The following is a 16,674-nucleotide window of genomic DNA, read 5'->3' on the forward strand; positions in this document are numbered from 1 at the left end:
CTTCCGTATCTCTTTGCTTATAAAAAAAATACCTCTAAATTTCCCAATTAATTGTTACTAATGTTAAATAAAAATAAAATTATAAAGATGAGACAACATTTCTGCAACAATAATATAAGCTTTCAAGAAACTCTAAACTCTGAAATTGAATATGTGTATTATATAACTACTAGCGAAAATTAGAAAAATATCTCACACTTATATATGGATTGAAAGTGACTCCTTACCGGTCTTTAGAGCCTTCCATCTTAATGCTAGACTGCCTTGTCCCTTAAGGACTCGTTGGAACAACTACAAGATGGTAGCTAAGAATCTCAATACTGTTTGTACTCACACACATAGGGAGGGGAACCTAGCAGCAGATGCTTTGGCTACAAATGGTCATGGATTACCTAGCTTTACCTCTCAATGGTGGAATGATCCACCTCTTTTCTCTTAGGGGATATATAGTTTGCCTTTTTCTAGGTACTCTACTATGTACTGCTTTTGTACTTGGTTTAAGTCTCTATTGTCTTTTAATGTTTTAGTGTTTTGATAAAAAAATTATTATTCTTTTAAAGTATTTTCTTGATTGATTATACACTTTTAGTTTTTGATTAGAACTTCACCTATCTCTTTTCATATGTTTTTGTATGCAAAAAATGAAACAAGATTTGTCATACGTAACACTTTCGATAGTATGATGTGAATCTAAACCTAGTCATATGTCTAGAAACTAGTATCTATGAATATATTCCCTCAAAAATAAAAAATATCTATAAATATATTCAAATTTCCAAGCCATATGTTGTTTTGATATTCAAATTATATAAATATATTTATTTCAAAATAGATTGAAACCCAATTTGAGAAACCATTCACCGCGTTATGCGTACGTGTTTAAACATAAGGAAAACACTTAAGTACAATTCCTTATGTGCTTTTTGTATGGTTCTTAACTAAATTTACGATAATTTTCTCAGAGTTGGTTATATAAAAAAAATGTAGTTTTAATTATGAACCATACGAAAAACACTTAAAAAATTGTATCAAATCTAGTTTTTAATTGTTTATGGAAAAAAATTACAATGCCAAAATACATAACTAATTATGTGTCATTGTTAAATAGTTATGCAATACATTAAAACAATGAAGTGTTATAATATTTTAATCGTCTGTAACAAAATTTACCATTTAGTTAAAAACTATCTTGACCCTGGTCAAGATTTTGGGAGAATAAATTAAGGTGAACACTCTAGTACTTTAAAAATTGGTAACATGTACTTTAAGATTTCCAAGTTAAGGGACATATAATTCATTTTTCAACTCACTCCACTAAACAAAATGAAATCATGGTTGATAAACACTATTAAATTATATTTAGCTAAATTCAATTCATATAAAGAGAACCTTATTCATTTCATTGAAGTGTTTGGGGGAACTCCCTTTAGTTCACTAAACTCAGGGGTCCTTTAGTTTCCTTTTACATATCACAATTCATGGTTGCATATATATAGACTATATTTGTGAAGTGGAATCACAACCATCACTTATTTTTCCTAGTGGGGTAATTAAGCTTTGCAATGTGGCAATTAAGCTTAGTTTTGTTTACAAGATTAACAATTCCACCAAGGAACTAATTTCTTGCTTAAGAAGAAATTCAACCTTGAACCTTCCAATCCTGCTCCAATACTCACATGCTTTGGAATGAACACATTTACCATTCTCAAGGTAAATTCTTGGACGTGGGTCAACTATCATTTTCTCAAGTGAATTTGCATTCCTTAGGAGATAAATTGCAATAGCAATCTCACTTGAGTGACCTCTAATTCCTGTTATTGTTATTTCCTTGAGATGATTATGTGGACATCTTGGAAGCCAATATGTTATCTCTTCATCAATGGTAAAATAGGTCCTTAACTGCATCAAATTGAATTCATAATTACAAAAAAAAAAAAAAACACTAAATAAATTTCAACTGACTTATGTAAAACATGGTGTAAGAGATTAATTTCAATGTGGCGACGGAGTCAATCATTTTTAGAAAAGCACATCCAATCAAAACCAACTTTTTTAAGTTTTTTTTTAGACCAACAAACTTGATACATTTCATTAATAATAAGAGTACTGATACAATTGGGTGCATTGGTGAATAAGAAGAAACTAGTTAAAAATATGGTCGTCTTGGCTACAGTGTGAGCAATCTCATTGACTTGTCGTCTGGTAAACTCAACCCCGGAGTTTGCGAAATGTGAACTATGGATTCTACAACAATCTTGAAGGATAGCTTCGAAATCCGAGTACCAATTTCTTAAGTTAATTTCTAAAATATTTCCCTATATATGATCCGATTTGAGTGAATACATATATACAAATTTATTCTATTAGTGTATATAAATTAAATTCATAACATATAATACAATGATTTCTAAAGATTAATTATATATGTGCACATTGGAAAATTCAAGGATCATATATATTTAATTAATTCAGAAATACAGTACACAACCATTAGACAAAGTATTCTAAATTAACATATTCTAAAAGAAAACAACAAACTTACATGAAGCTTAAGTTTAGCTAGAGTTGGACATGCATTGAGAGCAAATGGTATCCATGACAGGTCCTGTCTAAATATGGCAACTTTTATAACTTCTAGATGCCTTAAATTTTGAAATGTGGGGAATCTATTTGTTATAACCTCACCCTGAATAGCAAACACCACATGAAGAAAAATATATCACATTAATAACAATTATTAATATCTAACTAGATATAGATTCACATGAAACTGAAAAGGACATATTGGTCTTCTGAAGAGAATCTAACTACAATTTTCACCCCACCCCCATTTTAACTAATGGGATCCCTGCAGCACTTTTGCCTCTGAAGTAAATCTCAATCGTCGAATTAATCTAACTACCGAAAGTTAAATTAAGACAACGATTGAAATTTATAGAAAGGGACAAAAGACGAATTAAGTCTGTATTTTAATGAGATATCTAATAACTTAAAAAGATGTATACACTTACCATGCAGCTGCATTCAATGAACAAATTTTCCAGCAAAGGAAGATCAGTGGAAAGTTTGCAGACTAGCCAATTTTCGCCGCGATAAGCAACCGATTCACTCACACGACCAACGAAACTTTTAAGGTTAGGGGTGTCAAAAAAGAATTCAACTTTGCTTCCCACATATTCCAAAGTCTCCAAATTGTTGCTTTTTAGCATAATTGCCTTCAATTGGCGACAAAGATTCACCTTCAAATACTTCAATTTCTTGCAAAAGGAATGCTCAATTTTCAGGTACTCCATATTATAACATTCAGAAAAACTTAACCGTTCAATGTTGTCACAGCTAGACAACAAAATCCGGATATACTCTTCGGATTTAAAATCAACTTTGAAGAGTTCCAAATTTGTGAGTGTACTAAAAACATAACATGGTTTTTGTGGAGCAAGTACACAATGCGCTAAGCGTAAACACTTCAAAAATGATTTGAAACCAAACATGTCACAAGGGAAAACATAGGAGAAACCATCATTATGAGCACTTAAATGATTCTCTTCAAACAAACAAAGATCAATCTCTTCTACATTTCGTTCCACCGCAAACCGAATCCATTCATGGAGATCATTGCAGCCATACCCTTTATTGCGAAATGTGAAACAAACTTTTAATTTGTCGATTTTTTGCACATTTTTAACATGTGACAAATATTTGTTCACATTACTTACAAAGGTAGAGGCTCTCTTCATTTTGATATTAAACATTAACACTTTGCTTAGGTTATATATATTGGGAAATGAGTAATCTTTCACTAGCATGTTTTCTGCATCAAAAATAAGATTGGTTGGATTTGTAAAAATGTATCTCCAATTGGATGATAGAACACTGGTTTTGACAGCTTCATTGATCTTAAGGGAAGATAAAATGTTGCTCAATAAACTATAGGGTAGTGTACTAATATAATCTTGATTATTTCTTTCCTCTACCCTTTGTTTCTTTTTTTGTTTATTCTTCATTTTGAGAAAGTATTGGCTGTGTTCCCAAAAGGGGAAGGTAGCCATATACCAAAATGGTATTTATAGAAAACTTGAGAAAGTTGATGAGTTACGAGTACGGTGCTAACAAAGTACACAATTTGTCTTCATTCATAAATTTAGCTATTATGACAAGCAAAATATGTCTGAGAATGTCTTCATTCATAAATTTCAATTTGACTATAGTCCAATGAATACAATTCATCCTCCAATCAAGACGGCAATAAACCCTCGTGTCGATTAATATTTTAATACTCCCTTCATCTAATATTAAAGGGTGTTGCTAACCAGTGTCATCAGGGTAATGATTAAGGAAACTGAAAATAGCAGTTTTACATTTTTTTTTTTTGAAGGAAGCAGTTTTACATTGGAAACTACAATTTTCAAACATTTAAAAAGTTGAATTCATCACTTTTTACATTTTCTAACACAATATTTCTATTATTGTTCTCTTAACCAATGCCCTAAGGGGCACTCTTTAACATTTCTCAATATTAAATGATCTAGTTTAACTATATGCACTATCTACAAAATCTATTTTGACTGTATTATTTTTACTAAGGGTCATGTTAACATGCGTTCTTATGACACATGTTTAAGTTTCCACAAAAAGAAAATATTTATTGAGAAAAATTAAATTTCTATCTTTTGTGTAATAAATTGACACAATTTTCAATGTATAATTTCTATATTTGGTACCTTTACATGTGTCCTTATGACACCTGTTAGCATTTCCCTTTTACAAATAAGTAAAGATAAATAGTTCTCCCTCCGTTCCTTTTTAAGTGTCACCTTTGAAGAATTTTTTTGTTCCTATTTAAGTGTCATTTTACATAGTTCAATGCAACATTAAATGTTATTTTACTAATATTACCCTTATTTATTATTGTGGAGAGAGAAATATATGTAATGAGATATTAAATAAATAAGGTTATTATAGTAAAAATAGAAATTATTGTATCAAAAGCAGCAACATTTATTGATTGTCTTGGTTTGTGTAAAATGTCAAAATGTGACAATTAAAAAGGAACGGAGGTAGTAATATGTAAAATGTTGAATTTGTCTCAATAAATTTTATTAAAATATTAATTTTAATAACTTTTACTAATAGATATTAAAAGTATTAAATGTCAAAATTGTACATCATATCTTGAAACATTTTTTTCTAAAAAAAAAAAAAAAATCATGCTTGAAACATTGATTATGAATAATATGAATTAAGATCCATATCTTGAGATTTGATTAGTGTCTTCATAGTGTCTTTCCTATGGCTTATTAGTGTCCTCATTTGATATAAATTGAATATTCTCTAGCTGGCACATTTATGGTCAAAAAAGGACTTTGATTCTCTGACGATAATAACTAACATGAAAATATTTTATGTTATGTGTAAAATATAAATCCGAACAAATATAAAATATTTCATTCCTTGTTTCTTTTGAACTTGTAAGAATCGACATGAAAGTAAATAAATCAGAATTACTTTCTATCGTATAGCCGTCAGTCTTGCCGATGAGAACAATAGCAACTTTACAAATGACAAGTATATCTTATATTTAATAATTTTTTTGTAAGTTATCAAGAAGATTCAGAATACTTTCATCGATCACATTCACAAGTGATTAATCTCTTTTTATTTAATACCAACCTTCACCACTCTGATAAACTACATTGGATAAACTTGTCATTTGGGTGCATGAGAACAAGTTATCTCATGTTTTATAGCTTATAAATTTATACGATAAAAAAAAAATCCATCCGTTTAGTAATCGACAATTTTATAAGGAAAAACAATTTAGCTTATAGTGAATAAACCTTTTAACTGATGTGAAAATTGTTCTACTTCTCAGCTCAAAAACTTTTCAACTATCATTGTTTGGATTATTTTGTGAATTACCTGCAAATACCTTGTGAATGGCCATAGTTTGCTACAATTCCTCTAAGGTTTTGATGATAACAAAGTATTTAAGAACAATTGAATATGCTAATATTTGTTCAAGTGTTTAGGATCATAGAATAAATCCATCAATGAATTGAACATGTCTAAGAGCATCAGAAGCACTAGAGAAGCTTAAAAGACTATGGTAGAAGATCTGTAGAAAGGTCAACCAGAAGTTAATATCTTGGATCAGAAGAAAAGGACGCCTCTTAGAAGCTGAAGATTAACCTCATCAGACTTTGTGAAGATCATTAGACTCAGAAGACCTCATCAAATTCAGAAGACCCCATCAGACATGGAAGGCCCCCAAGAGTACAATTTTGTCTTCTTATGACCATGTGTAGAAACGGGCAAAGAACTTCAAGAACAAATTTGTAGCTGTCTCTATCAAAGATCTGAGTACAATTTTGTCTTCTTATGACCATGTGTAGAAACGGGCAAAGAACTTCAAGAACAAAGAGAATGAACGAATACTTCTAGTTTCAGCAAAGGAATTTCGAATGACTATTCAATGGAATTATCCATGTCAGACAATGGCCCAACATCCTTGATTTGAAGGCATGGTTGTATGGTGGTGTCGATTTGTGTTCTTTGCATGCGACATTTTGAAACCTCGGCTCACCAATTTCTTTGATGTCCTTTTGCTTCGCATTTTTGGAATTGGCTAGGGATCAGCTCCATCGCTCTATTGGCATAGCTTCGGTAGTTTCTACTCTTTCTTGTATCCTACGCGTAGCAACTTGTAAGTTTGCAACTTGTTATTTGCAGCATTATTCACAGTTCCATACCATTTGGTTAGCTCTAAACTTCATGCGCTTCAACGGTTTAAAGGAATTTGATGACATCTTGTCATTACGGAATTTTTAATGTAATTCCTTGATATTTTGAGTTCACAAGCAAGCTTAGACTGCAAGAAAAGCAGAGAAAACTGAAGATTGGAAAGAATGTGGAAACATGACACGATTACTGAAAATCGTGTCTCGATTGGAGGCACAGTTTTGCCTATTTAAGCATAAGTTAGTTTCAGAATTAAGGGTTCGGAATTTTGGAGACCTAAAGTGTGATTTTGAGAGCAAAGGACTGAAGAGGAGGCTATCTAACCAACTCATAGTCAGTTTATGTATGTTTTAATTCTCCCATTGTTTATGTTATTTATGATTTCGATTATGAGTAGCTAAATCTCTTAGAGATTAGGTCTGAGATGAATCTGATGTAACTCTGTTTGAGACATGTTGCCGTGAAACTCTATTTTGTGTGAATATCAATCTAGTTTTATTCAATTCAATTGTTTTTAATGTTTTTTATATATTGACACCGTATAATCCGAATCGGTAAGATTGAATTACTACTGACCATAGCATACAACTTAGACTTAATTGAATTGTTCAAATAAACAGGGTTAGTTTAGGAATGGATAATCGTTTATTTGTGATATTAGGTTAACGTTCTTAAAACCTTCAAAGAATATTAGATCACCTAAGGAATTAGGGACTGTAATCTGAGAAGATGGTCCTAAGTCGAGGGATTGATTAAGCCTATTTTAGTTAACCAAGGTGAAACTAGAGAAATATTCATAGGAAATAGGTTCAGTATACCAAGCAAAGGATTCGAATGATCTAGTCTCATCTCTCTATATATTTTCCAAACAATCTTTATTTTCTATTTATTTACTTTTTATGCACACAAATCTACTGCCTCGGATATTAAAATAAATATCCCAGATATTAACACTATTGTTCAATTGAGATTAACACAGTCCTCGTGGAAACAAACTTATTTTTATTACTTCGATAGTTTTAATACACTTGCTAAAAGTCTATTAGTATCGCTCTTGGCATCCTATTTAAGCCTAAAGTTAAAAAATACAAACAAAAAAAAACAAAACTTCAGTTGCTTTATTAGTTAAAAAAAACATTTCAATGACTTTAATTAAGAAAAAGATAGTCCTCGTGAGCTTAGCTCAGTTGGTAAGGATAATGCATAATATATGCAACCAAAAAAAAATTAAGAAAAAGATATTTCTCCCGATAAAAAAATATTGTGATATTTTTAAATAAATTTACAAAATTACCCTTTAGTGGATAGTAATTTAAATAAGTAGATCATGGTTTTTTTTTTAAAAAGAAAGTGAGAGTAGGTTTGCTAACTTACTCCTTCATGTTTTTAGGTGAGAGTAAGTTAACAAATTAATAGTATATGTGTCACAATTTTCTATATCGCATGGGTTCCTGACTTAACAAATTAATTTGGTTCATTGATGTTTGTAAATATACATTATTATATGACTTGCTACCTTTCCCTAACCAAACAAATAATAATAATAATCATTTTTTACCTTAATAATGATTTTTTTTATTTAGAGAGCTAAAAAGTAAAGGAAATTAGTTATATATGTAAACTTACTCAGAATTAATTGTTAAGATTATAATTGATATCCGATTTTATTTTAATTTAAATATATTGCATTAATTAGAGAAAAATACTATAAATGAAGTATACTTTTTATTTAAAATTAAAAAGAATATGCTGTGTCATTTATAAATTATTTAAAAGGGAATTGATATTATCTAGAACTTTTTTATTTCTTTTCTTATATTTACCTTAAAATGATTTTTTATTTTATTTAGAGAGCTAAAAAGTAAATGAAAATTAATTATTTATCTAAAATTACTCAGAATTAATTGTAAATATTATAATTGATATCCGATTTTATTTTAATTTAAAAATATTGCATTAACTAGAGAAAATTACTATAATAAAGTATACTTTTTATTTAAAATAAAAAAGAACATGTAGTCTTATTTAGAAATTATTTAAAAGGGAATTGATATTTATCTAGTACTTTCTTATTCCTTATATTTACCATAAAAATGATTTTTTTTATTTAGAGAGCTAAAAAGTAAATGAAAATCAATTATTTATGTGAAATTACTAAGAATTAATTGTTAATATTATAACCGATATCCGATTTTATTTTAATTTAAATATATTGCATTAATTAGAGAAAAATACTATATATGAAGTATACATTTTATTTAAAATTAAAAAGAACATGCAGTGATATTTAGAAATTATTTAAAAGGGAATTGATATTATCTAGTACTTTTTTATTGCTTTCCTTATATTTATTTGTATCGCATGGTTGCTATGGATTCAAAATGAATTACTAATCTCAACAAAATAAAAAACAAAATCATTATCATCATACTATATTGGTTTTGTTTTTTGGTGCCATCATACTATATTTGTTGGATTTACTTTATGTTATTTTTAAAAAAAGACAGGGAATAGTTATTTTATAATTTGAACACGATGTTGTATAAATTCAGTTCACTCACTCTATATTCTTACTCAATTTCTTTTAGGGTTTTTACCTTTGAAAAAGAGGAAGAGCAAAATCATGTCATCAACGAGGAAGATCACCTTGAAAAGTTCCGACGGCGAGACCTTTGAAATCGACGAGGTTGTGGCAATGGAGTCACAAACAATCAAGCATGTGATCGAGGCTGGTTGTGTCGATGACGCTGGAATCCCTCTTTTGCAAGTAACCAGCAACATCTTGGCGAAAGTTATTGAGTATTGCAAGAAGCATGTTGAGGCTGCAAGTTCAGAAGAAAAACCTTCTGAGGATGCTCTTAATGCTTGGGATACTGAATTTCTCAAGGTTGATCCAAATACACTCATGAAACTCACCTTGGCTGCAAACTATTTGAACATCAAGAGCTTGTATGATCTTACATGTAAGACCATAGCAGACATGATGAAGAATAAGCCACCAGAGGAAATTCGCGAGACTTTCAACATTGTGAATGATTATACTCCGGACGAAGAAGCGGAAGTTCGTCGGGAGCATTATCGGGCTTTTCAATGATTATAGAATGAATTTGTCAATTTAGTCTCTAATGCTTTGTTTGATTATTTTATTTTGAAATTACAATCTCACTCAAGACATTTCCAGTGGGTTTTATGTTCCGCTTCATTTCATTCTGAAACAATCGCAATGTAGACTTCATGGGATAATTTACATAGTTTGGATTTTATGAGCATAATATTTTATTAAGTTGATTTGATGATTTTTTATTATAATTAATTTAAAAGTTTATCTTCTTAAACCTAGTTGTCGCTCCTATTATCTATCTCTCTTTTTATCTTCTTTACCCGTCAATAAGTGGTGGTTTTTTTTTTGTTACAAGGCTAAAGAGAAAACAAAAGAAAAAGCAAAAGAAAAAGATTAGGATCTCAGAAACCAAGTTCCATTGGCATCATTCCTTAAGGAGGGACGAACATCATCAGGAACCGTCAGGTGAAGAAGAAGGCTGGCATCCGAGATTGCTCCTAGCTTAGCAAAATAATCGGCGCATTGGTTCCCTTCGCGAAGAGTGTGGTGAAGCGAACAGTTCAGCTGAGACAACTTGTCTTTAATCTCTTGAATGAGGACAGCATGAACATGAAACTTCGATGAATTACCGGTAATGAGGTTGATGGAGAGGAGAGAGTCTGAGTAACAGGCTAACTCTGTGATGCCCATATCCCTTGTTATGGAAAGACCGTGGAAGATAGCAGATAGCTCCGCTTGAAGGATATCTGCGTTAGAGGGAAGGAAGCTTGAGAAGCCGATCAGGTAGAAACCTGCAATGTTGCGAATCAGACCACCAAATCATGCCCGAGTTGGAGTGCCAATACAACTACCGTCGACATTTAAAATTGCACAATCGAAATTGTTGTTATTCCATATGACGTTCCTGACAGAAGAGGCAGCAGGGCTTGGCTGATAGTAACAACGGTTGATGTCTTCAGCTGCTGTATGTATCTGCGACATCAGTCTGCTATGATGAATAGCTTCAGAATTCAAACACATAGAGTTGCGGTATCTCCAAACCCACCACAAACCTGCTGCAAACAAGATGGCACGCGAACCGTTCATCTCGTCTATAATCCAATTCCTGACACTTTCAGCCAAAAAAAAGGAGGAATCAGAGAAACCAAGGTGTTGCCAAATATGTTTCGAAAATCTGCAATCACGGATACAGTGGAACACCGTTCCATCAAAGTGACCACATCGAGTGCAAGTTGCTGAAGGAGCAATGTTTCTATGATGAAGTAACGATAGAGTGGGGATAGAATTATGACATGCCAGCCATATGAAGAACTTATATTTTTCCGGTAATTTTTGTCTCCAAATCCAAGACCAGGAGAGAATGACAGGGTGATCTTCTTGAGAGGAAAGAAGCCAATTATAGCCGCTTTTTGTCGAATAAACTCCATTTTTATTATGATGCCAAATGAAGGCGTCATCAACATTGAACCTGAGATTGCTATTATTAATGAAATCAGTTACCGCAGGAGGAAGGGATGTATACAGCACATGTGACCTCTGACCACTTGTTGTTATAACATCTTTAACAGTAAGGTGAAGATCATGTATGTCGATAACTGGGACGAGGGATCCAAGGGGGCCAAAAACACTCCTTGAGCTGAACCAAAAAGAGGAAGTTCCGGAACCTGCACGCCACGAATAGCCGCTTTTTAAAACATTTTTATTCCGGATGATGGAAGACCAAGTGGGGGAGCTGTTGGCGATAATGGAAGCATGAAGAAGACTCGGACCAGCTGAATATTTATTCATGAAGAGATTAACCCAAAGCTTGTTATTTTTTTTGAATCAAATCCCAAACCAATTTTCCAAGAAGACAAGTATTTGCCGCTCTAGCTGTCCGAATACCCAGGCCTCCAAGATGCTTAGGCTTAGCTATTTTTTTCCATCCAACTAAATGAACCCCTTTGTCGTTGGCACCTTTCCAGATAAAATTGCGAGTTGTTTGATCAATACTCTCACAGATGCTTTTGTTGGAACAAAATGTGTTTAACAATGAACCTTAAAGAGTTTTAATGATAACAAGGTATTAAAAATTGTAAATTGGACTAGCTAATATTTGTTCGAGTGTACAGGACCATAGTTAAAAATTTACATCATATAAAGGTTCTGAAGAACAAAAAGAGAGCTAAGGAATAAAGAAAAGGAAGCTTTAAAGCGTCTGAAGAGAAGTGCTCCTGAAGACAAAGTGCTCCTGAAGAATGATGACGTCATCAGATGCTGAAATTCATCAGAAGCAGAAGTTCATCAGAAGTGGGTAGTTCAGAAGCGAGTTCATCAGAAGTTGAAGCTCATCAGAAGCTGATCATCACCACAAGCTGAAGATTCAAGGATCAACACTTCAAAAGCTGTCTATTGGATTCGAAACACTGTAGAAGACTAGTGGAACTTTGCAACGGTCATTTTAGTGAAGATTTGAAGGCTTTGGAAGCTTATCTTCAAAAACGTTAACATTGTATTATGTACGAACTGTACAACCACCTTCTCCACTACTCTGTTTTGTGTCCACGCTACAAGACAAGAAAACAACTCCAGAATACAGCTACGCCTGCCAAGATGTTCCTTCACAATGGGAATGGATTTCAAATTGGTTCTTCATAGGACAACAACTAAATCAGGCAAAAGATCGTTGGTGAAAGATCAAGCTTCAACAACGACTCTTTTGATGTGCTGGCAATTTCACAACGTCTCTTTCACACCTCTATATAAAGGAGTGAAGACTTAGAGATTGATATACGACTCTACTACAATTTACAAGTGCCAAACCTCTGCTAAAATTGTTCTGCTTTCAAAGTCACTTAGAATTTCTGTTTCTCAAGTTCTTATCTTATAAATTCTTAAGTCTTAGAGTCTGTATCTGATTTGTATTATGAGCACCTCTGATTGTATATCAAGTGTTCAATCTCAAACAATTTTCTGTGTAATTTTCTTTGTGTAGAAGTCTCTTGCAGTTGTGCTTGATCTTAGAAGTCTCTTGATTGTGTTCTTGAGCATAGGAAGACTCTTGCAAAGTGTGCTTGAGCAAAGGAAGTCTCTTGCTGTGTGCTTGAGCAATTGTAATCAGATATTACATTCTATTGAAATCTCCTTGGAAGTGCAAGGGGGACTGGACTACTTCCGGATTGTGGAAGGAACTAGTATAATTGCTTTGTGTCTTTCTTCTTCTTCTCTCTCTCTCTGTTTTTATCTGCTGCGTTCAGATTCTGATTATCACTTCAGAAGCTGTTTCACTTAGCTTCTGACCTGTGTGTTCAGTTTAGGAGAATCAAAGAATTTTTCAAAACACAATTCAACCCCCCCTTCTTGTGTTTTTCTCACGTTCAATTGGTATCTAGAGCCTTGGTTCTGCTGATAACACCTAACAGTGTAACAGTCCAAGATCTGAGAAAAACATGTCTACTTCTACTTCTGGATCTGGACCTGATCATTCTGATGTGGCTCATGATTACAATGTTGACAACAAGAAATCCAATGTAGGAAAGATTCCTAGATTTAATGGAGACCCTGAAGAATTCTCTTGGTGGAAAACCAACTTCTATAGTTATGTCATTAGTTTAGACGAAGAACTTTGGGACATACTAGAAGAAGGTGTTGGCGATGACTTGGTTCTTGATGAAGAAGGAGCTGTTGTGGATAGAAAGAAACATACTCCTGCTCAGAAGAAGATTTACAAGAAGCATCATATCATCAGATGAGCACTTGTCACTGTTATTCCTAAAGCAGAGTACATGAAGATGAGTGACAAGTCAACTGCTAAAGCAATGTTTGCTTCTCTTTGTGCTAACTACGAAGGCAGCAAGAAAGTCAAAGAAGCAAAGGCTCTTATGCTTGTACATCAGTATGAGTTGTTCAAGATGAAGGATGATGAAACTATTGAGGAGATGTACTCAAGGTTTCGAACTCTGGTCTCTGGACTTCAAATACTAAAGAATAGCTATGTTGCTTCTGATCATGTGAGCAAGATACTTAGAAGTTTGCCTGCTAGATGGAGGCCAAAGGTGACTGCCATTGAGGAAGCTAAAGATTTAAACACTTTAAGTGTTGAAGATCTTGTTAGTTCTCTCAAAGTTCATGAGTTAAGTCTTAATGAACATGAGTCTACTAAGAAGAGTAAGTCAATAGCTCTTCCATCCAAAGGCAAGTCATCAAAAGCTCTCAAAGTGGTTGAATCTGAAGAAGAAGAAGAACCATCTGGTTCAGACTCTGAAGAGGATTCTGCTGAAATGGCTATGCTCTCCAACAGACTTCAGTATCTGGCCAAGAAGAATAGGAAGTTTCTGACCAGAAGGAGTAACTCTAGAAGCTCAAAGAAAGAAGATCAGAAGGGTTGCTTCAGCTGTAAGAAGCCTGGACATTTCAATGCTGATTGCCCTGATCTTCAGAAGGAAAAGTCAAAGGACAAGTCAAAGAAGTCATCTTTCAAACCAAGCAAATTCAAGAAGCAGATTAAGCAGAGTTTAATGGCAACCTGGGATGATTTGGGAAGTGAATCTGGATCTGATAAAGAGGAAGCTGATGAAGATGCAAAGATAGCTAATGGGTTGGTAGCAACAGCAACTTCAGAAGCTGGATCAGATTCAGACTCAGAAGATGAAAACGAGGTATATTCTAAAATTCCCAAAAATGAACTTGTTGAGTCACTTAAAGAACTTCTTACACATTTTGAAGTAAGAACCAATGCGTTGAAGGATTTAAAAGAAAAATATGTTGATTTAGTGAAAAGTGTAATGAAAAACCTTTAAGCAACCATGAAATTGCTCTTGAAGATTTTATCGTGTCTGGTATTGATAGAAGCAGAGTTGCTTCAATGATTTACAGCATTTACAGAAACAATGGCAAAGGGATTGGTTTTTCAGGAGGGAAACCTAATAAAATCAGTCTCAAAGCATGTTGTGAATGCATCAAGGAAGGATTGAAAACCTTCTTTGTACCTGAAGGTGCTGAGTTGGAAACTGTTGTTCAATCAGAACCTGAAGCTTCTAGCTCTAAGGCTAACATTACTTTAAAGCCAAAGAACTCCAATCCAAAGGCTATGATCAACTCTGATTCAAAGACTTCAAAGATCAGGATTCTAAAGAGATCAGAACATGTTCCTCAGAGTCTGGTGAAACCAAAATCTGAGGTTCTAAAGTCTAAGTCTCAGAAGAAGACAATTACTGCTCCTGAAGTACCAAAACCAAAGGTTGTAAAACCTAAGGTGATGGTTAATCAGAAGCAACCCAACACACAGCACAAGGTACAAGAAGTGAAGAGTAAAACTTCTAGTACTAACCTGAGAGGACCCATAAGACAATGGGTACCTAAATCTGAAAATGTCAATGTTGCAGGTATGTCTAAGAGCAAAGGAGAAACAAAGATCATGGTACCTATACAACGGTTGCTCAAGACACATGACAGGAGAGAAGTCAATCAACCTAACAATGAAAGAAGGAGGAAGTGTGAAATTTGGAGGCAACCAGTCTGGAAAGATCATTGGTACATGAACTATTGTTAATTCCTCTACCTCAATTAATAATGTATGGTTGGTGGATGGTCTTGAACATAACCTTTTGAGCATTAGTCAATTTTGTGACAATGGTTATGATGTGTTATTTGAAAAAGCCAACTGTATTGTAATCAACAAGGAAGACAAATTCGTTGTGTTCAAGGGAAAGAGGGTAGAAAATGTCTACAAAATCAATTTTTCTGAACTGGCTGACCAGAAGGTGATTTGCCTTCTGTCAGTGAATGATAAGAAATGGATGTGGCACAGAAGGTTGGGACATGCTAACTGGAGATTAATCTCTAAGCTTAGTAAGTTACAACTTGTCAAAGGCCTACCTGACATTGACTATCATTCAGATGCACTATGTGGCGCATGTCAGAAAGGGAAGTAAATATGGATTGCTTATTGTTGATGATTACAGTAGATGGACTTGGGTAAAATTCCTGAAGAGTAAAGATGTTGCTTGTGATGTATTCAGTAGTTTCTGCATTCAAATTCAATCTGAAAAAGAAACAAAGATTTTGAAAATCAGAAGTGATCATGGTGGAGAATTTGAAAATGAGTCATTTGTAGCTTTTTGTGAAAAACATGGAATTGTCCATGAATTCTCTTCTCCTAGAACTCCACAACAAAATGGGGTTGTAGAAAGAAAGAATAGAACTTTACAAGAAATGGCCAGAACCATGATCCATGAAAACAATTTAGCAAAACATTTTTGGGCAGAAGCAGTGAATACAGCATGTTATGTCCAGAACATGATCTATATCAGACCTATTTTAGAGAAAACAGCATATGAACTCTTTAAAGGAAGAAGACCCAATATCTCTTACTTTCATCAATTTGGATGTACATGTTACATTCTGAATAACAAGCTCTACCTAAAGAAATTTGATGCCAAGGCCCAAAGAGGAATCTTTTTAGGTTACTCTGAAAGGTCAAATGCATACAGAGTGTATAATTCAGAGACACTCTGTATTGAAGAATCTATGCACGTTAAATTTGATGACAAAGAGCTTGAAGATAAAACTTCAAAGTAAGATGAAAGTTTTGCAGAGATACAGGTTCCTGAAGATATTCCAGAACCTGATCAGATAGCTGAATCTGAAGATAGTCCAGAAGCTGAACCCACATCAGAAGCTCAAGATGAACCTGCTTCTGATGAAGCACAAGATGGCTCACATCAAGCAGATCCTCCCAGAAACACATTCAAGCATAAGTCTTCTCATCCTGAGGAGCTAATCATTGGAAACAAAGATAGTCCAAGAAGAACAAGATCATACTTCAGACAAGGAGAGTCTATGATTGGACTGATATCAATGATTGAACCTACAACAGTTGATGAAGCACTTTCAGA

At 33.5% G+C, this 16,674-nt stretch overlaps 1 protein-coding gene and 1 pseudogene across 1 annotated transcript; one reads left to right on the forward strand and one right to left on the reverse strand.

Moving 5' to 3' along the window:
• Positions 1 to 1,377: 1,377 nt before the first annotated feature.
• Positions 1,378 to 4,019, reverse strand: LOC146899574 (putative F-box/LRR-repeat protein At5g54820). The gene is made up of 3 exons (XM_085735442.1): positions 3,012 to 4,019; positions 2,543 to 2,686; positions 1,378 to 1,899 (listed from the first exon to the last, which is right to left on the reverse strand). The coding sequence occupies exons 1-3, from the start codon at positions 4,002 to 4,004 to the stop codon at positions 1,588 to 1,590; spliced, it is 1,449 nt and encodes a 482-aa protein (XP_085591568.1). The 5' UTR covers positions 4,005 to 4,019; the 3' UTR covers positions 1,378 to 1,587.
• Positions 4,020 to 9,333: 5,314 nt separating this feature from the next.
• LOC146899575 (SKP1-like protein 1B pseudogene) lies at positions 9,334 to 9,891 on the forward strand (annotated as a pseudogene).
• The last annotated feature ends 6,783 nt before the right edge of the window (positions 9,892 to 16,674 follow it).

The sequence above is a fragment of the Medicago sativa genome, chromosome 8 (assembly GCF_051527215.1).
Source record: "Medicago sativa cultivar Bolivia chromosome 8, Bolivia_mono, whole genome shotgun sequence".
Classification (NCBI taxonomy): domain Eukaryota; kingdom Viridiplantae; phylum Streptophyta; class Magnoliopsida; order Fabales; family Fabaceae; genus Medicago; species Medicago sativa.

What these genes read in the sequence shown, in the direction of transcription:
- LOC146899574 (XM_085735442.1), bottom strand. Translation starts at nt 4,004, where the DNA reads ATGAAGAATAAACAAAAAAAGAAACAAAGGGTAGAGGAAAGAAATAAT. An exon ending in TCATTGAATGCAGCTGCATG is followed by an intron (nt 2,687 to 3,011) that starts GTAAGTGTATAC and finishes TTTGCTATTCAG; the next exon opens with GGTGAGGTTATAACAAATAG. An exon ending in TAGCTAAACTTAAGCTTCAT is followed by an intron (nt 1,900 to 2,542) that starts GTAAGTTTGTTG and finishes AATTTGATGCAG; the next exon opens with TTAAGGACCTATTTTACCAT.